The 21,320-nt window shown below is 52.6% G+C and overlaps 1 protein-coding gene and 1 non-coding gene across 4 annotated transcripts; both read left to right on the plus strand.

The window, feature by feature from the left end:
- The first annotated feature begins 1,480 nt into the window (after positions 1–1,480).
- On the plus strand, positions 1,481–15,506 carry HEYL (hes related family bHLH transcription factor with YRPW motif like). Of its 3 annotated transcripts, XM_072974702.1 has the most exons (6): positions 1,481–2,030; positions 7,998–8,064; positions 9,042–9,125; positions 10,386–10,467; positions 12,907–12,982; positions 13,058–15,506. In XM_072974702.1, exons 1-6 carry the CDS (start codon positions 1,951–1,953, stop codon positions 13,581–13,583), a joined length of 915 nt encoding a protein of 304 aa, XP_072830803.1. In that variant the 5' UTR covers positions 1,481–1,950; the 3' UTR covers positions 13,584–15,506. The 3 variants fall into 3 exon arrangements, with proteins under 3 accessions (XP_072830803.1, XP_072830804.1, XP_072830805.1); XM_072974703.1 differs by having other exon boundaries at positions 1,487–2,030; positions 8,002–8,064; positions 12,907–15,506; XM_072974704.1 differs by having other exon boundaries at positions 1,541–2,030; positions 12,907–15,506.
- Positions 15,507–18,300: 2,794 nt separating this feature from the next.
- LOC116283020 (small nucleolar RNA SNORA26) lies at positions 18,301–18,422 on the plus strand. The gene has a single exon (XR_004192565.1). It is a non-coding gene; the product is annotated as a small nucleolar RNA SNORA26 (small nucleolar RNA).
- Positions 18,423–21,320: the final 2,898 nt, after the last annotated feature.

Genomic DNA, 21,320 nt, shown 5'->3' on the forward strand with positions numbered 1-21,320 from the left:
ACACACTCTACCACTGAGCTAGACCTTCCACCCTGCTACCCTCTGTCCCTCTTGACTAGAGTTACTCCACCTCTCTGTTCCTTAGTTTCCCACTTGTAAAGTAGGGATGATAATACTATTACTACTTTATAGAGTTGTTGAGGATGAAGTGAGTTAACACTTAACAAAACAGTTTCAGGTGTTATAATAAGTGTTTGCCAAATGTTAACCCCTCCTCTGTCTCTATCCACATTTTCCAAGTAATCCCTCTACCCCTATAGCATTAAGTGCCACCTATTACCTAATGACTTCCAACTTTATATATCCAACTTAGCCCCTTTTTCTGAGCTTCAGACCCCCTTTTCATCTGTGCACTCCATTTTGATGACCTGGGGCATCCCACATGAACATACCTATAGCAGAGCCCTTCACCTTCCCTTGCAAATCTGCTCCACTGCCAGTCCCTGTGACCTGAGTCGTTACATAGGGCGGATCTCTAGGTGGCAAGGTTGATTTCTGCCTTTCCATGGAATGTGTGGTGCATGGATTGCACAATTTCTGTGTTGGTTGAGGTTTCCACTCCACTAGTTCGTGCTCACAGAAGTTATGTAAGCGCTGAGGGCATCTGGAAGAAGAGTCCATAGGTGTGGCTGGGGTGACCACCAGGGCCTCCTGAGGAAGCAGAGGCTGCAGGTTCTGACTGCACATGCCAGCCACATGTGTCTGTCTGCATATGTGTATTCAGCCACATGGTAGTGTCTGTGGACATGTGCGGAAGAGGGCACAGGACTGTTCCTTCCCACCACCATTATCCAGTGTCCCCAAGCAGGTCTTGTTGTGGGGGTGAAAGTGCAATTATTCTCAGATGACCAATTCCATTGTCCCAAGTGAGGAGGTGGCTTCCTCTGCGTCCTGATGGGTGAGTCAAAGGGAAAGACTTCGCTGGTGTCTGGCCCACCACATCAATCTGCTTTCCCATCTCCCCCTCCCTGCTCATGAAGTCCACCTTCTAGGATGCCCCCCTTCCATTTCCTTCTGAGCCTTGGGGGGCCCCTCTGAGGTTGTGGCCCACAAGGATGATAAATGAATCTGAGACTCTTCCTTGAGTCTCCTTCCCTAGGGGCAGGGCAGCTGGAGGCCCTACTGAGCGAACAGTTTGGTTTATTGTTGGGGAGGGGGTCTGAGGAAGAGAGGCTGGAGGATGTCTCCCCACGCCCTTTTGAGGCCCTGCCACAGCCTCAGGAATGGGCCCTCTCCGGAAGCTCTTGGCCTCCCAGAACAGCTCTGCCTCTGGTGAACTGGGACTCAATTCCCAGTAACACCCACCACACCCACCACACCCACCACCAAGACAGGTCCTCAGGCAACTTGGCCAGAGCTGGTCCTGCTCAGGTGGTGCAGCTACAACTTCGGCCATCCCTTTGGGGGAGGGCAGCTCCCTCTCATACACATTCCACTTACTCTCCACCCTTTTGGGAGAAGCTGGAGGATTCTTGCTGAGGATGAGGCCATTGCCACCACCACCAACCTCCCCAAAGCGGACGTGTCTGCCGTCCCCAGAACCCCAGGAGGCTGGAGCTGTGGGTGGACCTCTGTAGAAGCTGGGGCATCGTGGAGCCGCGCCTCCACAGGCTGGCAGCGCCCCGGGGCGAACCAGGGACAGTAGGGGACCCCCGGCTTCCCCGGAGGCCTCCAAGGGCACCTGCCCAAGGCCACCCAGCGCGTGGCGGCCAAGATGGCCAGCAGAGCCGGACCTCCCAGCCGTCGGCGGGGGCGGCGACCGCCCGGGGCCTTCCCACGGCTCGGCCAGCGCGTCACGGCGGGGGCGAGGGGGCGCCCGGGGCTGCGGCGCAGGAAAGGGCCCTGGGAAAGGGCGGCGGCGGCGCCCCCGGGGCGGGGCCGGGGCGGGGCCCGACTTCCCGGCTCGCCGCCCGCAGCGCCCGGCGGAGACCCGCGCAGCCCGCGCTCGCCATGAAGCGGCCCCGGGAGCCGATCGGCTCCGACAGCGAATCCGAAGGACCCATTGACGTGGGCCGCGAGGGCGAGCTGAGGTAAGGCGGGCTGGGGGCACGGGACGCGCCGGGGCGAGCGGGCTGGGGAGCGGCCAGACGGGCGGCGAGCGCGGAGCTTATACTTGGGGCGGCCCGGGAGACGCAGGTGTGGCGCCACGGTTACGCACACGAGTGCCGGGGATCCGGTGCGCTCTCGGCCCTTTAGGGCTCGGGATGCTGGGATGGAGGAAGAGTTCAGGTCGAAGTCTGAGGTCCAACTGGCGATCTCTTTCCGTCCAAGTGCCAGGTGAGGCTACCGGAGAGGACTTTTCCGTGAAAATCTTAGGAAACCCCCATGGACTGTTGGAATCCCACCCTCTTGGCTGGACTATACTGACTATTCAGAGTAACCATACTCTCTTAATTTTACCCTAGCACTTTTCATATCGTCACACACACACACACACACACACACACACACACACACACACACGAGGCGGGGGGTGGGGAAGACTTCCAGGGGAAGAACATCTTCCTTGAGCAAATTGCACTTGAGAATTAAGGTTTTAGTATTGCAGAAAATAGTAGCTGATTTGCCCATGGTCAGTGCAGGGTCCTAGTCTCCAATTCCAGTGCACTTTCCACTGAACCACCCTGTTGCCAATGTCTTTCAGCCCTTGATACATTTTCTGACCCTGTTTCAAACCTGTGGAATAAACTGGATTTATATAGTTCTGCTACTTCCCAGTTCTGTGAATAATCAAAGCTTCAGTTTCCTCATCTGCAAAACGGGTCTAAATAAGAGAACCGATCTCATAGGATTATTAGGAAAATCAAATGAGGTAACCTGTGTCAAGGGTTTAGCACAGAGCTTAGCACATTAGTGTCAGGGACCCAGAACACTTAAAAAAGCAGCAGGGACTGACTAGGAGTCTGCAGGCCTGGGTCCCTGCCCCAAGTCTGCCACCAGCTCACTGTGACCTTGGGCTACTGCTTTCCCTTTGTGAGCCAGTCTCCTCATCAGTAAAATAAAAGACAGTGAGTGGGAAAGGGAGGCCTATCTGGTCTCTCCTGGCTCATTCAAACTTGACTCTAGAATAGATTTGGAAGGGGGATTCAGTTCATTCTTAGGGGTGTTTTTGAGGGTATTTCATAATTTCAGTGATCTCCAGTTTTCTGAGACCAGGGGGTCCTGCCTCAATCACAAGCCCAAGTAAACTGCCACCTGCTTCCAGTTATTTCTGCTTTATAATAGGAGGTAATGTCCAGTGCATTAGGTTTGGGGGTATACAGTACAATTTCCTGTGCAACTTATTAGCCTTTTAAAATTATTTAGCAGAAACTGCTATTTAGAGAATCAATTCCTTGAGTCTGTGCCTGCTAGGAGCAGGGGAAGGGCCCAACACCATGTGGTGGTGGTAGTGTCTCAAATTCAGTGTCATTGGGTCTTCATGAATCAGAGGCATGAAATTGGTGTCAGAGAGCTAGGCTGATCAGAGCTGGCTTCTGTCCTCCAAGAATTTGCAGCCTGGTCAGTGACCTGCCAGATCACACAAAAACCATGGACAAAATGGAAAATGGAAGGAGAGACCGACTGTGGGCTGTGAGAGAGCAACCTAAGGAGGGACAGATCACTCACAACCAAATGTGGCAAGGAAGGCTTCCTGAAGGTGGTGGCATTTGGACTATGGCATAAAGGATCAGTGGGCAGTCTTTTTCCTATACTACATTTTGTCCTTTCAACCAACCCAGAGCCCATTTTTTGAAGACTATCTAGATTCTTAGACAAGCAGACCCCCCACCCCCGCTAAGAAGAGAGAAAGCAGTTGGACATCTGGCAGAAGCTGACTTATTAGACCCCTCTTTGTAGCACTCACCAAAGTGCCCTCCCCCCAGCAAATATCAATGCTTCAATTCAGGGAGCGCTGAATGCTGCCTGCTGTGGCCCAGACCCTGGGCTGGGCGTGGGGGGCCCAGATGTATCCTGCTCAGCCTCTGCCCTCAGGGATCTCTCACAGAAGAGCTTCATGCACAAAGAAAGCCAGATAAACAGTGGCAGGGGCCACGGGACTGAAGCAGCCAGCCTCCCCAGGGTCAGAGGCAGGGCGCAAATCCCCCACACTCAGAGATGTAAAAATAAAGAGCAGGGTGCCGCTGTCACTGTGGGCATCTGCCTGGTGGTGGTATCCGGCCCCACATGTGGGAATCACCCTCAGAGCTTCTATCTAACCCAGCCCCCTGACACATGTGGGTCTGAACTGAGAATATAGCATCTCCCATCCCCCTCTGCAAAAATTTAATGAGCATCTGCTACATATCAGGCATTGGGTCAGGGTCGGCGGGTCGTTCCTGGTACCCTTTGAAGTCAGAGAGACCTGAGCGTAACTCTTACTACCATTAACTTGGACACGTAACTACCTCAGTTTTCTCCTCTGCAAAATGGGGATGTTAATAAAAGCCTCACAGGGTAAGGCTTTGATGAGGTAATGGACCTAAGGCACACAGCTCCCTGCTTTGGCACAAGGTAACTTCCAATTAATGCTGCTCCTTAAGGGGTCCCCATTCGGTAGAGGGTGCTATGTTCTTGAGGCAGCATGGTCTAATGAAAAGCCAGAAGTCTGAAGACTGACTTTGTGTCTCTATCACTCCAGCTATAAAATGATTATTTTTCCTAAATGGGAAATGGCCCCAATACTACCCTCACAGGGCTATTGCACAATAAATGGGACAAGTGAACACAGAAGTGCTGTCTAGAGCAAAAAGTACTGGCTATGAAATATACCATGACGGGACAATGACGATATGGGGTGCACTGGGGAGAGCACTGGATTAAAAGCCAGTAGACTTGGCTCCAGTTCTGGAATTTCCTCTAATTTGCTGTGTGGCCTGAAGCAGATCCTTCCCCCTCTCTGAGTTTCCTTATTTTACCAGTGGGCTCAGTGCTCTCTGAGAGCCCTTCATTGGAGACATTGTGATTCTGCCTCTGGATGATGGGAAATGAGTGGGGTCACCTGCCAGGGCTTCATGGGGGAGTTCCCAAAAAGGAACTGAGGGTGAGCGCTGAGGGTGGTCAGGACTGGCCGCCAGACCACCTAGAAAGCTGCCCCTCCCCCCAGGAGACCACCCCAGAATTCTGGCTAGGGACCCCTCGAGGCCCATGGAACAGATCCTGGGGGTCAACATATCTTCCCTGGGTCCTTGAAAATCTGCCTTATTTTCAGACTCTCAGACAAGAAGCTCTCACACCTCCTTCCAGTGTTAGGGCCAGATCACAGCCTGGGAGCGAGCAAGGTCTGGCTGAGCTCTTGGGAGCTTTAAGGTTGGGGGGACTGGAGGGCTATTCAGACAGACAGGAAATAGGAATTAGGAGGGAAAACAATGCTGACTTTGGAGCCAGAAGACACGGATTCCCATGCTGGCTTTGCTCCTCAGCAGCTGCGTAGGCTGGGCAAGCTGCCTTAGCCCCCCCAGTGCTCAGCATCCTCATCTGTGAAATGGGGCTTTCCCTCAAAGGAGGGAAATGTATGTAGCAATGCCAAGGAAGCTGTGAAGTGAGGTTTGCCTGTGGGATGTGGGAGTGGAGGAAGAGGGACAATACTGCAGAGAACCAGGAGAGTGGGTAAAGGGATAGCCAGACTGCTGTGCCCTGAAAAGGGTGTGTCAGTCTTCGACAGATGGTCCCTGAGGAGGGATCAGACTGAGAGGCAGTGACGTGGGCAGTGCTAACCCAATACCCCTAGAGAGGCCTTATCCAGCCTAGGGGGACAAAGGCCGTGTTTCTTAGTCTACCTTGGCTCTTGTGGCTTGTCCAGAGTGAAGCTTTGTAAACAAGCTGCCCTACAGATGTCAGGATCTGGCCGTCTGAGCCCTAGACCTAGCTTGCCGAGCCGTCCCTCCCAGTAACTTTCGCAGACCCTTACATTCTTGTCCAGATGTTTGGATGGAGACATCCTTTTACAGATGTAGCTGGAAAAAGCCAGGGGCATAGCAGTAGGTTTGACAAATGTTGATCTGGTCTCCCCAGCAATCTTCTCTCTTTGAGCAGTTGATCAAAATGATCCAAACTCTACTGCCAGCAGGGTCATCATGTGGGCTGGGACCCTCCGGGTGAGCCAAGCCACATATACCTCTGTTCCACAAAGGGCTAAGCCACAGATTCTATGGCATTACCTCTGTGTTCTCTGTCATGTTCCAAGCACTTGCTGAGTACTGGGTACAACTGTGAGTGAGACAGATATGGTTCATGGCCTCATGGAGCTTACAGCCTTGATGGAGAAATAGACATTAATCAAATAATCATATAAATATAAAACAACAGATGGGCATAAATGCTATGAATGCAGGATGTCAGGAGAGTGTAGAGCACGGGTTGTCTGGTGGGAGGGGTGACGTCAGAAAAGACTCCCCCAGGAAGGTGACATCTGAGTTGAGATCTGAAGGGTGGTAGAAGTTACTACGCAAAGGGGCTGGGGTTTAGGGGGCGGGGAGAGGATGCTAGGCTAGGGGAGCAGTATGTGCACCACAGGAAGGACTCAGTGCATTCCCAGGCTGGAGCACACAAAACAAAAAAGAGTTGAGTCTAGGAGGTGACAGAGGCCAGCTGGGTTACCTGAAAGATGGTGGCTTTGATCCTAAAAGCATTGGAAAGCCCTTGATGAGTTTTAAGAGAGTGACATGATCAGATTTGCATTTAGATGATCACTCTGCCTGCTTGTAGGAGGTAGACCCAGCAACAGACTCCTGCAGTGGATGGTCCAGCCATGTGGACTTGGTCCTGAGATGGACAGTGGAGATAAAAGGGACAGATTGGAGGTGTATTTTCGACTTGGAATGGGCAGGTTTTGATGGGGTGGGTGAGGACAGAGGAGGAATCAAAGATGGTGGCCGAGTGTCCACCTTGTAGAAGTGGGAGATGGGTGCCTTCGCTGAGATGGAAACTCAGGGCGAAGAGGAGACATATTCCATGGAGGCAAGCTCCTGGGTTCCTGTTCTGATGTGTGACATTTTGCTTTCTGAAATAGCAGGGGAGTCACCTTGTCTAAAGTTGTTTGTGGCTGAGGTGTCTCCAGTGGGAGCTGGGCTCTGGTCCAGCTCGGAGACTGCGTGGGGCCTCTGGCATGTTGGTCAAACGTATGTTCCTCAGTGCAACCCAGCGAATCCCCTCCACTTCGAGAGCCTCTGAAGCAGGAAACCATTAAGAGGGCGAAGCAGTTGGGTTGAAGAGGATTTCAGTCTGTCTGGGCAGGAAAAGCCCCGGTGGGCTGAACTTCTTCCTTGCGATGGGAACTCCCAGGGTGCGAGCAAATATCCATTTTTCAGGCCCGCGGAGTGCAATGGAGCGGAGGCCCGGCATGCGCGGCGGGGCTGGGGCCTTCTGGGGAGGCCGGGCCGTGTCTCGAGAGTCCGCGAGGGGCCTGTGACCCAGATGCCGCCTCCCCCTCGCCCCGGCCGCGCAGCGTGGGAGGAGGCGGCAGCTGCAGGCCGGGTGGAGGGCGGGCGGCCGGCGCGCCCGGCCCGTGGGAAGCGGCGGCATCTGTTCTTTCCACGCTCGTTCCCAGCGGCTCCCTCTGAAACCCAACCCGCCCGCCCGGCCCCGCCGCCGCCCGTGCCCTCGCCTGCCCCGCCCGCGGGATCGGGTTGCAGGAGCCGAGCGGCCGGGCTGCGGTTCCCCCGACGCCCGCGAGGGTCGCAGCGAGGGCGAGGGCGAGGGCGAGGGGCAGGGAGCGAGGGGCATGGGGCTGGGCCGAGCAGGTCAGGTCCGGGCAAGAGCCAAGCCCCCGACCCGTGGCCCTCGCCGCCGGCGACTCTAGGGCAGGAAACCCAGTGTAGGGGAAGACGTGTGCCCGGGAGAAATGAGCCTCCGGGGAGAAGGGGAGATAGGGCATCCCCACCCACGCCTGCCCTGCGCCTCTTCCCGGCCTACTGGGAGGGGGGCAGTGCCTGCCCACAGTCCAGCCTCCGAGGTCAGCCCAGGCCAGGGAGGTGGTCCTTGAGCTCTGAGAAATCAGCCTTTCTCTTCCTCTCCAGCCAGATGGCCCGGCCTCTGTCCACTCCCAGTCCTTCGCAGATGCAAGCCAGGAAGAAACGCAGAGGGGTGAGTGTCTCAACAGAGTTGCCTGACAGAGGTTTTCCCTGAGTACCCAGGGGCCTGGCCCAGAGAACCCTGGTCAGAAACACCACCTGGAAACTACAGTGCCTCAGTTCAAGTCCCGGCTCCGCCAGTAGCTAGCAGGGTGACTTTGGGCAAGCCGCTGAACTTCTCTGTCTTCTCTGTCCTTGTCTCATCTGTGTAACTGAAATAATGATGGTACCTACCTCAAACGGTTATTTCAAGATTAAGTGAATTAATATAATGCACTTGGAACAATACCTGGCACAATTAGGCACCAGCCTCCCCCTGCTTCTCTCTGAGCCCAGAGCTTTCATTCTTTCTCAGTGTGCTGAGGGGTGGGGAAAGGGGACAGAAGACGGAGGCACCTCTCCTTTCTCTTGGCTCCACATTCTCCCATGATATAGCTATACTTCTGCACTGAGACCCAGGATCTGACAGAGACCAGCCCTGCCCCTCACTAACCAAGAGACCTTAGCAAACCACTTCCATCCAGCCCTCTTTCTCTTTATCAGTAAAATGGGGGTTGTGATTTCTGTCCTGCTACCAGTATTGTGAGGTGAGAATGAGCTAGTGGGTATGAAAGTCCTTCCTAGCTGGAGAAAGTAATGCCTAGGACTCCTAGATTTCATGACCCAGCAACTGAAGGGGTCTACGTGGCCTAGCAGGGTTTTCAGGGCCTGCTCCAGTGCTGTTCTCATTGGTTGGTGCCCTGCTGTACCAGTGGCTGAGCATTTTGAACAGCATCCCTCAGATCAAGATGAAAGATCTGAGTTCTAGTCCCAGCCTTGCAACTTCTTTGCTGTGTGACCTTAAGCAAATCACTGTCCCTCTCTGAGCCTCCTCCATAATGTAAGAATGGATTTATCTACCTCACAGAAATATTGTGAAGGAAAATATGAGTCAGTGTCCATCAAGCGTGTTGGAAACTGTGATGAAGTGTGTACATCATTGTGTTTTAGATCATAGAGAAACGGCGCCGAGACCGCATTAACAGCAGCCTTTCTGAACTGCGGCGCTTGGTTCCTACTGCCTTTGAGAAGCAGGTATGTGACATTGCTGATTGTGCATTGTGATAAGGTTCACCTTTCGAGGCATCATCTCTTAATGATTGGTGGCAGCTGCCTTAAGTTCTGTGATGTCATTTACTGATATCTGTCCATGGACAGGAATAAGGGAATGGAATTTTATATTTATGGAGGTGGCTCGGGGGTTGCAGCTTTATGTCCATCATCCCGTGGAATTGAATCCTCAGAATGTCCCTGAAGGGGAGGGATTATTATGCCCATTGCACAGGTAAGGAAACTGAAGCACAGAGAGGTGAAGTAACTTAACACCAGATCACACAACTAGTAAATAGCAGAGTGAAGTGGAACACAGACTCTGTGATCCTACAGTGCCTTCTCCCTCTGCGCTACTGACATTTCCAGAACTATTTGAGAGTAGAACAGGCTCCTTGGGGAGTGAGCTCTCTGTCACTGAACATTCTGGGATGGAAGGACTCTAGTGGGGTGTTAGTTGAATCAAGCAGACAACCTCAAAGATTGTCACCGTGTGTGCCAAGGCACGGTCAAGGGGCCTGTGCTTTCCTGTATGCTGGGGGGAATGAGTCAGTCACTCCACAGACATTCACTGAAACCTTCACAAGCCCAGCCATGAACTAGACCTGGTACCTACCTTCAAGGGACTCACGTGGAGAGTCCAATCCTCAGGTTTCACCTGGAAGACCAGGTGATGCTGAAGGCTTTGGAAACATTCCCCAAGAGAGAGAATGCAGAGAAAGCAAGTGCTTTGGGGTAAGACAGTGAGCTCAATCTTGTGTGGGAGTGTGTGTGTGAGTGTGAAGGTGGATTCCTGGTAAAGCTAGTCTAGGAGGCAAGTGGGTGTGCAGGAGTGACATTCTAGTGATGGTGCATGAAGCCACAGAGGTAGAGGAGTCTCCCCGGGGAGAGTGCACAAAGTGAGAAAAGTGAGCCGTCACCCCCTGGAAACACCACTGTTTTAACTGGCAGTTAGAGCCACAAGCAAGGTAGAAGAAGAACCCAGAAAAAGCGTTGTCATGGAAGGCAGGGGAGGAGGGCTTTCAGGAAGGATGGTCAGTAGTGTGGTGGACAGGCGGGCTGAAATGAGAACTGAAGAGGATCTATTAGATCTGGAGGCCTTGATCAAAGCAGAAGGCCAATTTCAAGCCGTGGTGGAGCAGGAGGAGGAGAAAATTGAGGCAGCGAGTGCGCATCGGCATGTGGAGGAGGTGAGCGGTAGAGGTCCACTGAAGGCCGTCACTCTTTTATCTTCTGTACACACAGGGCTCCTCCAAGCTGGAGAAAGCCGAGGTCCTGCAGATGACAGTAGATCACTTGAAGATGCTCCACGCCACCGGCGGGACAGGTACTGATGCTCTATTCTCTTAGACTCATTTGTACAGCCAATATTTGGGGGCTGGGCCTGGGAATACATTGGTGAGCAAAGTAGACGTGGTCCCTGCCCTCATGGAGCTCACTGTCTACAGAGGGGCTGAAGCAGATCCAGGAGGAACATTTGCAAAGCTTGCCTCTGCTCTTGGCATTGCCCTCTCCTCTTTCATTGTCTCCGTGTGTCCTGGCCCTTTCCTTAATTCCACTCCTTCCACTACTGGTCCCCCCGCCCCCAGGGCCTCCTTAAGCATCAGCCTGAATGAGCTTGTTCCCACTGGGACCCCAGTTCCAGGCAGGGTGGGGCCTGCCTGAGAATTTTAGCCACAGCAGTTCACTGGTGTGCTGACCCACTGGGCTAGGCTTCTGGGCTGTTGCGTCCTTGGCAGTGCTGGGAGGCTGTGTCGCGCTCACAGTTGAAAACTAGTCACAGGATTGTAGTAGGATGCAAATGGAGCTCATTCTGTTATTTTGAGCGAGTCCATTACAATAAAGTCACGGAACTGTGGCTTTTAAAAGACTTCTGGACAAACGGAAATTTTGTCTGCCTGAAGCCTTTCTGTGTGTTTTGGCGATTTCACAATTGGGAAACCGTGAAAGCTCCACAGACATTGGCCACAAAGACTTAAATCCTCAAACCTTGTCTTGCCGCCCCTCCAGGGGATAGTAGCATTTTAAGTGGCCCACCCTGGTGCCTGTCAAGCCTCAGTGGGCAGCAGTGTCATGTGGGGACAGGCAGCGTCGTGGGTCACGTCCCAGAGATCCTGAAGCAGTAGGTGTGGACTGGAGTGTGAGTGTTTAGCAAGCATGCCCGGTGACCCTGATATAGGTGGTCACTCCAAGAACTTCTGCCAAAAGTATGCACCGCCGACAGTGAAAACTTCTGTCTCTAATCAACCAATGAGGGAGAGGTTTCATGCTACATTTATATTTCTCCAATTAAAAGAAAAATAGTGACTAATATTTGGGCAGCATTTTATAGTTTTCAAAATGCTTCCACGAATGTTATCTCATTTGATTCTCACGAGAGCCTCGAGGGTGGGGGTTGTCCTCACCATTTTCTGGCTAAGGGCTGGTGGGAAGACAGAGAACTGTGGCTTGGAGCCCTGGCTTTGGCTTCGAACCCTGGCTTTACTACTTACTAGCTTTCTGTCCTTGGACAAATGGTTTATTCTCAGACAAATTATTTATTCTCAAATGATTTAACCTCTTTATTCCTTGGTTTCCTGATCTCTAAAATGGGAATAACAATAGGTTTTTATGAGGTTTAAATTGGCTAATGCAAATTAAGTGCTTAGGAAGAACTCAGCAATTGTTAATTAACAACCAGTGACAGAAAAGTGATGGGATTTGCTCAAAGTTGCACAACTAAATATACAGTGGAGCCAGGCCTCACCAGGAAGGAGGCCTGACTCCAAACATCGTCTCCTACCAAGCTGTCCCTCTGTGGGGCCTCAGCCATGAACCGGGGACCTGATATTTACTGCCATGATCATGAGGCCAGTGCTCACTGAGGCCCTTCTATCTTTGCCCAGAAGGTTGCTGAGAAAGGGGCAGATGCGGAGAGGCAGTGAGAGTGTGACTACTTCTGCGGGCAGTCCCCGGGTCATCCCACACCGAAATCAGGTCAGAAACAGGGTCCTGGGCCTGAGCACAGTCGCTGAGGACCGGAGTAGGATCCTGCTTTCTGGACTGCCCTTTGGGCTGGGGAACAAACTCGAATGCCCATGGGGACCTAGCCAGTCATATAAACGATAGCTAACTTTTCACTTCTTGAGCATTTCTGTGCACCATTTCATTTTGCCCCCAAGCCCCTATGTGGCAGGTACTTTTGGGGGGGGGCAGGTACTTTTATATACCCATTTCACAGCTAGGGAAATTGAGGCATGTCCATATTCAGGGAGCTAGTGAAGTCTATGGTCAAGCAGCTGGCCTCCAAGGTGACCTCATGCTTCACCGCTACGCTCTGGCCTCCTCTCCAAGGGGTCTACCAGCTCTAATGGCTGCTGCCACCACCTCCCAGCATCTGCCCCCATCAGCAGGCAGGGTTGTCCTACACTTCCATGTGAGCAGCCATTTCATACCTGGCAAGGGTCTACTTAAGTGCAGTTATCTTGGCCACAGAGTTTCTTTTTTGAGTTTATCATGAATTGTGATGAAACCCATATTTTACATTTTATAATGCTTTATAGTTTAGTGAGCTCATTTGATCCTCATAGCCCACCTCCTCACCCCCAGGTAGGAATGATTATTCCCACTTTGCAGATGGGGAGACTGGGGCTCAGAGAGGTGAAGTGATGTGCCCAAGGTCACATAGGGGTGAGTGGGGAAGGCAGGTCCAGAACTCAGACAGTCTGACTCCAGGCTCAGTGCTTGTCCCCCACCTGGCATGCCCTCATCACGCCTCACTTTGCAGGATTCTTTGATGCCCGAGCTCTGGCAGTCGACTTCAGGAGCATCGGTTTTCGGGAGTGCCTCACCGAGGTCATCAGGTACCTGGGGGTCCTGGAAGGGCCCAGCAGCCGTGCGGACCCTGTGAGGATTCGCCTTCTTTCCCACCTCAACAGCTATGCAGCCGAGATGGAGCCTTCACCCACGCCCGCTGGCCCCCTGGCCTTCCCTGCCTGGCCCTGGTCCTTCTTCCATAGCTGTCCAGGGCTGCCTGCCCCAAGCAACCAGCTCGCCATCCTCGGAAGAGTGCCCGGCCCCATCCTCCCCAGCGCCTCCTCTCTTGCTTACCCCATCCCAGCCTTCCGAACCACTCCCTTGCGCAGAGCCACTGGCACCCCCATTCTGCCAGCCCGGAGGAGTTGGCTGCCCAGTCGAGGGGCATCTTCTACCCGGAGGGCCCGCCCTCTGGAGAGGCCAGCTGCCCCTCTGCCTGTGGCCCCCAGTGGCAGGGCTACGAGGAGCAGCCATGTGGCCCCTCTCCTGCGGTCTTCTTCCCCTGCCCCTCCTGGTGTTGTGGGGTCTCCTGCTTATGTGGCTGTCCCTGCCCCCAGGCCCTCTTCCCCAGGGCCAGCTGGGAGGCCAGCAGGAGCTGTGCTTTGCCACCCCTGGGTCTCTGAAATCACTGAAATCGGGGCTTTCTGAGCTGGCTTTGCCCGCAGGAGTGAGGAGAGTTCTTTATCCAGGAGCTCTAAAAATGGCGTTGCCTTTTCTGTTCTGCTTCCTGGACTGGTTCATATATGAAGGTGTCTTCTTCATCCATCAGAGGCCCCCTCCTCCTTTGGCCCATCTCCCGTCCTTACTGCTTGTTCCAGCTTCTCCCGGAGCTGAATGCTGAGTCTTGGTCTCATTTCTTCCCTGGATAGATGAGTCCCGGGGGAGCCCCTGAGAGCTGTGCCCAGACCCCTCTCCTGCCCAAGCACACATGGGGCAGTAGGCTTTAATCTCAAGTCTGGGAACAATGCTTTCACTTAAAACACATAATGGCCTAAGACACGCTGCTTCCCTGGGGATCAGACCCCAATCAGGAGCAGTGACTGACTGGCCCACGGCGCCAGAACACAGAGTCTGTCTCGCTTCCTGAGACAGTAACTGCACAGACGTCTCCTGGGAACCTTGTCTTCCCAGCCCCCCTGTCTCCCACCCACCCCATCACAGTGAACCCCAGGATAGACCTGCTGTCCACTATGGCCAAGGCTGAAGATCGGGATCCCAGCAGGGCCGGTTCCTGCCCTCTTCCCAGCTGCAGACACCCACCCTCCAGCTGACCAACAGTTCCTCTCACACAGCTGGGAGGTGACAGGGTGTCCTCATCACCAGGCTTCAGATGGCACCCCTAGACAGGAACCAGGATTGAGAGACAGGGAACCCAGCTCCCTGCCTCTCGCAGGGTCACCGCGTCCTCCAGGCGTGTGGTCCCGTTGGATACACAGTGCGGAGGACCATGTTCCCACGTGATGGCGCCCAGAGAGGAATCCTCTTGGGATTCAGCCCCAGACGTTTGTGCTGCCTGGTTTGCATCCGGCTCACGGAGCCCAGACTGCTGGGACCGCCAAGGGCTGTCAGGCTGGACAAAAATAACTGCGAGGAGGGGCGAGAGGAAGGAGAGTCAGAGGCGGTTCGGCCCTTCAAGGTCACACAGTGGGTCGAGGGCCTGAGATCCTGTTCACCCGGGATTCCACGCAGCTGGCTCTGCTCAAAGGCCATTCATTACCCAGCTCCAGCCCAGGCCACTTTTCCTCTAATGGAGGGAACAATGGCCCAGAGACCACTCCCAGTGGAACAGCAGAGCCCGGACAAGACAGGCAGACCAGGACTGACATACAACTGGCCCAGTGTTGCCAGATAGTTCTTAAAATGTAGAAACACTTCTGTGCTCGTTGACAAATACCTGCTTTCCTTGCATGCCTCCAAGTGCCGCCACCACATGGCTTTCCTCGCAGGACTCCGTGCTGATTGAGGCCCGGCAGACCCAAGGCTGTGGTGTCCTCCAGCTGGCAATGCATTGGTGCTTATTCTGCACTGGTTATTAAATGCTTCCTACGTCACCCCCTGGAAGAATCTCCCACCCTCACCCTTCGGTGGAACTGCCCTCCCCAGAGGCTGAATTGAGGAGACTCCCTGGGCTCAAAAGTAGAGTTTGCAAAAGCCCTGGGGAAAATGGGCCCTTTCAGAGAAGTGGGTAGAAGGGCAGAGATCATTTAAATGACCCAGAAAGCTCTTTTGAGAAGGCAAATTCCTCAAGGAGGGATAAAGAACTAAAGTAATCCCTTCACTCTTCACTGTGAGTTATTTGGATCAGATACTGCGGTCCTCCTGGACCCATCTGTGATGGAAGACAGTGAGGAGAGAGGCATCATTTCTGGGAGGGGATCACGGGCCAGCAGTGCTCCTGAGGGAGACAGAGATAGAGGGAGATAGAGAGGGAGGGCAGGGCGGTCAGCGGGCTCCCAGGAGTTGGGAGAGGGGGACAGAGGGAGGTAGCAGAAGGCGAAGACTAACTGCCTTTCTCACAAGGGGCGGGGGAAGAATTTATCCTCTCCCTCCTCCTCCCCCTCCTCCCCCACCTCCCCCTCCTCCCCCCACCTCCTCCCCTTCTCCCTTCTCTCCTTCTCTCCCTCTTCCCCTCTCCTCTCATCCCCTTCCCCCTCCTCCCCTACTCCTCCTCCCTGGCCACCCCAGCTCACTGCTCCCAGGTCACTAGGTCAGTGCTCCGGTGCTGCAGTTTGGCCACTTCTTAGCCCAAGAATCCAACATTTACTCGTGGTGGGACAGTGGGAAACACATTTTCATGTTGCAAAAACCCAACTCCAAAAGAACCATCTGACACCGTTGAATGAAGTGGAAATGGCCCAGAACTTCCATCATCTTAGTTGCTCTTGGGTTTATTCTCCCTGGGAGATTGTCGGGGGAAGGTGACTGTGTGTGTTGGTTTTGGTGCTTGAGGGCACATATCTCGGTTTTTATGCCCAAGTCTTTCTGGTACCCCTGACTCCCACCCCATTGCTGGGGTTGTCGCAGATATTCAATAAAGTTTTGGGGGTTTTTTTAGCTCTTCTGGACACCTCTGCCAGGTTCTTAAATATCTCTGGAGTCCACCCACTTCTCTGAACACACAGTCTTCACCCTGATCTGGCCACATCCCCTCTCTCCAAATTACTGACCTCCAAAATGTTGACCTGCTTTGCCAGTCAGTTCTCAACACAACCAGAGCTTTAAATGTGCAGACCACATCATATCAACTTTGGTTTCAGATCCTTACTCTACTACCCTGTTGTTCTAAGGGTAAATCCAAACTCTTCCTCTTCTGGTCCCAAGCTCACTTCCAGCCTTATTTCTTGCCAGTCCCAATCTTGTTCCCTGGTTTGCCACCATGGCCTTCCTCCATTTCCTCCACATTCCAACCGCATTCCCACCTCCAGGACTTCACATATGCTGTTCACTTTGCCCAGAATGCTCTTCCTCTACGCCTTGAAGGCTGAGCTCTTCATACCCTCAGGCCTTGGCTTAAATGTCACCTCCTCAGAGAGGCCTTCCCTGATTACTGTGCTTGAATAGTTAATCTATCTCAAAGCCCCCTACTCTTTTCTTCTCATATGAAATGTACCATTGCACATCTGTTTGTGTGTTTACCTGCTCATTGACTGTCTCCCCCGCCAGCACATAAGCTCTGTGAGGCCAGGGACCATGCCTGGTTTGCCCTCCACCCTGTATCCGGTGCCAAGCATAGTGCCTGGCTCAAAGGCAGGGTTCAATAAATTTTTGTTGAATAAATGAACTAGGGGTGGTGAGGAATCTTCTGGACATATGTTGCTGGATGGTACAGGCTCTTCTAGGGGTGAATCCCCTGCTGGCTAACTTTGAGGGGTGGCTGGAGAGCAAAATGAGAGCCAGGGCCAGGGGACTGGAAGTTCTGGCAAATGCTGAAGGAACTCTGGCCCAAGAAAAGCACGAGTGTGCCTGCTCTGGAGTGCACCCTGACAGCTGAGAACAGGCAGGCCGGCCCTGCCAGAAGGTCTTGTTCTCCACTCTTGGCCCGGCTCTCTCTGATGGATTTGGCTTGCAACAAATCCAGCAAACATTTGCAAAGGTCTGCTCCGTGCCAGGCCAGGCGTGACAGAGCCAGAGGTGACGAGGACGCGGTCGCCCTTGGGGGGTGCACCCTGTCTCAGTGACAGCTGGGTAGGATCAGAGTGGAGAGAGGTCTGCAGAGAAGGCTGAGGGGTGTCTGCCTTGGCCTAGGGGGGTGGCCATGGAGGAGGGGCGCGCTGGGAGGAAGCCTTCCTGGAGGAGGACAAAGGGAGGCGTTCTAACCACGGAGGGAAGCTCTTCAAGGGCCGCTCTGGAAGCTGGCCTGAGGTGAGCACCTGCCTTCAGTGACAGAGTGAAAGGCAGGCTAGTCTGGGCACTGAAGCCAGACTTCCTGGGTTCAGGCCCCATCTCTGTTCACTTATTAGGGCTGTGGCCTCGGGCAAGTTACTTAACACCCCTGAACCTGAACCTTCTCATCTAAAGAACAGGGATGATGCTGTAAGAGCTACTGTTAGCTGAGCGGTAACTACACGCCAGACACTGTGCCAGATGCTTTCTTGGAATGCCCCCATTTTACAATAAGGAAACTGGGCCAAGACACAGTTGCCTAAGGTTAGGTGACAACTGGAATGGGATGACACCTGGAGAGCTCTTGGTAGAATGCCTGGGCCGTATGAAACGCTCAGTGCACCTTAGCCACGAGTGTCATTATAGAAAGAGGCTGGTTCCAGATTGTGAGAGGCCTCCAGTGCCATGCAGAGTGTGGGCTTCAGCCTGTCAGCAGTGGAAGCCGTGGAAAGTTTTGCCCGGTGAATGCCAAGGTCAGCCCTTATTTAAGAAACTCCTGTTTGGGGTGGTGTGGGCGACAGGGAGGAGTAGTACTCAGGCTCAGTTCCACCTGTTCATTGGCCACACCAAGAGGATATTTTGATATTTTGAAAAATATCAGTGTCCAGGCCCCAGAGAGGATGATTTAACCTATCTGCGGTGGGGCTCGGCATCCCCTAAGGAGGTATGAAGAGCTAGGATTTCTTTCCTAGTCAAGGTAAATTTCAGTTCAATAGGTGAACTGGACTCCAGCTTGTGAGCCTGAAAAGGCTGATGTTTTCTGAGAAGTGAAGTAGGAATGAAGTTCCACAAGAGCATCTCCGTCCTGCGGCCCCATCTAGTCCCCAGCCCAGAGCAGGTGCTTAAGAAACATGATGTGTTGAAAGCTTTAGGGACTTGTGCAGTCAGCCCTCTGTATCTGTGGCTTCCACATTTGCAGATGCAACCAACCATGTATTGAAAATATTTTTTTTAAATTTCCAGAAAATTCCCGCCCTTTCCTGTGCCCTCTTAAGGCTGACACAGTGCCTTGAGAGGCCAACACAGAAGGGTAAAGTAAGTCTCCATAACACCCAGGGAAGAGACTGAGGAACTCCTCTTTGGTTCCTGCCTGAAGTCACAGCTGAAAAAAAGTTCCAGGAAGTTCCAAAAAACAAAACTAGAATTTACCCCAGCCAGCAATTATTTACGTAACATTTGCATTGAATCAGGTACTATAAATAATCTAGAGATGATTTAAAGCATATGGAAGGGTGTGGGTAGATTATATGCCTATCTTACACCATTTTATAGAAGGGAGTTGAACATCTGTGGATCTTGGTATCCACGGGGGGTCCTGGAACCAATCCCTGATGGATACTGAGGGTTGACTGTAATTCATTCAAGAGTCACTTATAGGGGAGAGTATAGCTCAGTGGTAGAGCACATGCTTAGCATGCACAAGGTCCTAAGTTCAATCCCCAGTACCTCCACTAAATAATAATAATAATAATAAAAAGATACATAAATAAACCTAATTATCTCCCCTCTCCAAAAACAAAACAAAACAAAAAAACAGTCAGTGACTATTTTATGACTTTGTGGAAAACTCAAGACATTAGCTTCCTTCCCTCCTTCCTGGGGAAAGAGGGCAGGGAAAATCAGGTCTGCATATCACTTCATCCCATTAATAACAGCAAGTGTTTTCGAGCCCTTGACCTACATTATCTCATTATTTCATATAATAGTAGATATTCTTATCCCATTTTAGGGAAGAAGAAATTGAGACTCGATTTGTTAGTGAAAGCACCCAAAGTTCACAACACTAATGAATGTTCTAGCTAAAATTAAAACCTAGGTCTGTCTGATCCCATCTTAACCAATACAGTGCACGACATCCTTCCCCAGCTACCTCTTGTAATACAAACCCAAAGACATTCAGTGGTGGGACATACAGGACTGGTGGGCTGGGCTGTTGTGTTAGCCTGGGCAGTCTTCAGCTCGACCACGCTCTTTTCCCCTGTGCTAGTCAGAGTAAGGCTCGGCTGCTGTAACAAAGAGGCCCAACAATAACTCAGCAGATGAAAGAAGAGTTTATTTATCTCTCATTTAACTGCCTGGTGAGCTTTCCAGGTGAGCAAGCAGCTCTAGTCAATGCAGGTATGGTAGGGCCCAGACCCCTTCCCCATCATGATTCCCTGACATCCTGTATTGTCCCAGCGTGGCTGAAGCTAGGTCTCCATGGATTCAAGCCAGCAAGAGGGGAAACAGAGCTTGGTGGAGAAGGACCACAGTCTTAAAGCCTAGGCCCTGAAGTAGCACATATTTGTCCAGTCCATCCACATTCCCCTGGTGAGAACTTTGATGAATGGCCACATCAAACTGCAAAGAAGGCCGGGAAATGCATTTTCGCTCCGTTCTCTGAAATAAGTGTGAGTGATAGTCTCTACCACTTCACTCTTACCTCCCAGCCTGGGAGATTGAGGGGAATGAACAAGGCCATCAGAAGCTACTACCTGGGTTGTGAGTGTGTGTGTGTGTGTGTGTGTGTGTGTGTGCACGCACGTGCGCGCTTGCCTGTGTGTGTACATGATCTGGAGGGCAATTTACTTTGAGTTGGAGGAGTCAGGTATAGAGGCTCCACCTACCACTCTCTCAATCACAGGGTTAGGTTGGATACCCCTGAGCAGAGCTGTGTCTGTATTGGACCCATCTTTCTGGAGAACTCCCCCAGGAAACACAGTGTAGGAAAGGAGGGTGTGTTGCTCTAGGCTGACCAGTGGGCCCCCGGCTGACTGATAATCAGCATCACCTGAAGGGACTGTGTACCACGCGGCACCCTGAGGGCCTTTCACCATCCTCACTCTCACCTGGGGAGGTGGCACTGATGGACGCTCACACCTTCCCTGACCTGGATGGCTGTCATGTTTTCTTGTCTTCCCAGCTGCTGAGGACACAACCAGCCCAGGAGTCCTGGGCCTCACAGGGCTGGGAGTTCTGTTTGTCAAAGTTGAGCCTCTCATGAATAGGGCTGCTGAGATGCCCTCGTTAGCTGCTGGCAGGTGAAAAGGGGCCAGATGTTGGGTCTCCGAAGACAGACACCAGCCTCTCTGGACTGTTCTTTTTGCTTCACGTAGAAGTGAAAAGAAGCAAGGCTGTTGTTCAGCCCATACGTCTCAGAAAGCAGGCTGGTTAACCAATGCCGCCCTGAGCCCAAGGGCCACTTAAATTCACACTTGGTGAAAGCCTTTGGGCAAAATCTGGATCCCCCTGCCCTGTTCAAGTCCAGTGTGGCAGCACCCCGACCCGGGCACCCCAGATGTTCTGTGGGAGCCTCTGAACAGTAACAAACCACCCATTGCCTACAACTCCAGCAACCCTGAAAGGAACCAGTCCACAAGCACGGGAATTAATAACGCTTTACGTCGTACAGCAACAGAGCACTTCCAAGTGCTTTCATGTGTGTCACCTCGCTCACACCTCTCAACAGTTAAGCCAAGGGAGTCAGGGTAGGAGTTATTATCTCCATTATGCAGGTGAGAAACTGAATCTCATTTCATGTAAAATGATCTGCCCCAGATCAGAAGCATAGTAAATAGCAAAGCTTGTGTGGGGAGTAGTGGAAAGTCACAGACTGTGAGCAGGTGCAGAGAAATAATATACCATTATCCAATCACTACTGAGCACGCGCCATCTACAGGCCCTGTACCAAGTGCTTTACATGCAGAGTATGGATTTATCTGTGCAACTCCATGATTTAGGTTTTGGTTCTGTCATTATCTCCATTTTACAGATGAAGAAACAGAGGCTCAGAGAGATTAAGTAAGTTGCCCGAGGTAACACAGCTGTTAAGTGGTAGAGCTCTTAACTGCCAAGCTCCACAGCCTACCAAGTGCTATATCTTCTGTGTCCACCCCTTCCAGACAGAGGGGGTACCCAGGCCCCCACAACAGCTCCCGGCTTACACCTCAAAGCTTTGGCCTCAGACCCCTCAGTATCAACTCAGCCACCCCTCAGGACACACAAACCAGTTCTGTCTGCCTT

The sequence above is a fragment of the Vicugna pacos genome, chromosome 13 (genome assembly GCF_048564905.1).
Source record: "Vicugna pacos chromosome 13, VicPac4, whole genome shotgun sequence".
Lineage (NCBI taxonomy): Eukaryota > Metazoa > Chordata > Mammalia > Artiodactyla > Camelidae > Vicugna > Vicugna pacos.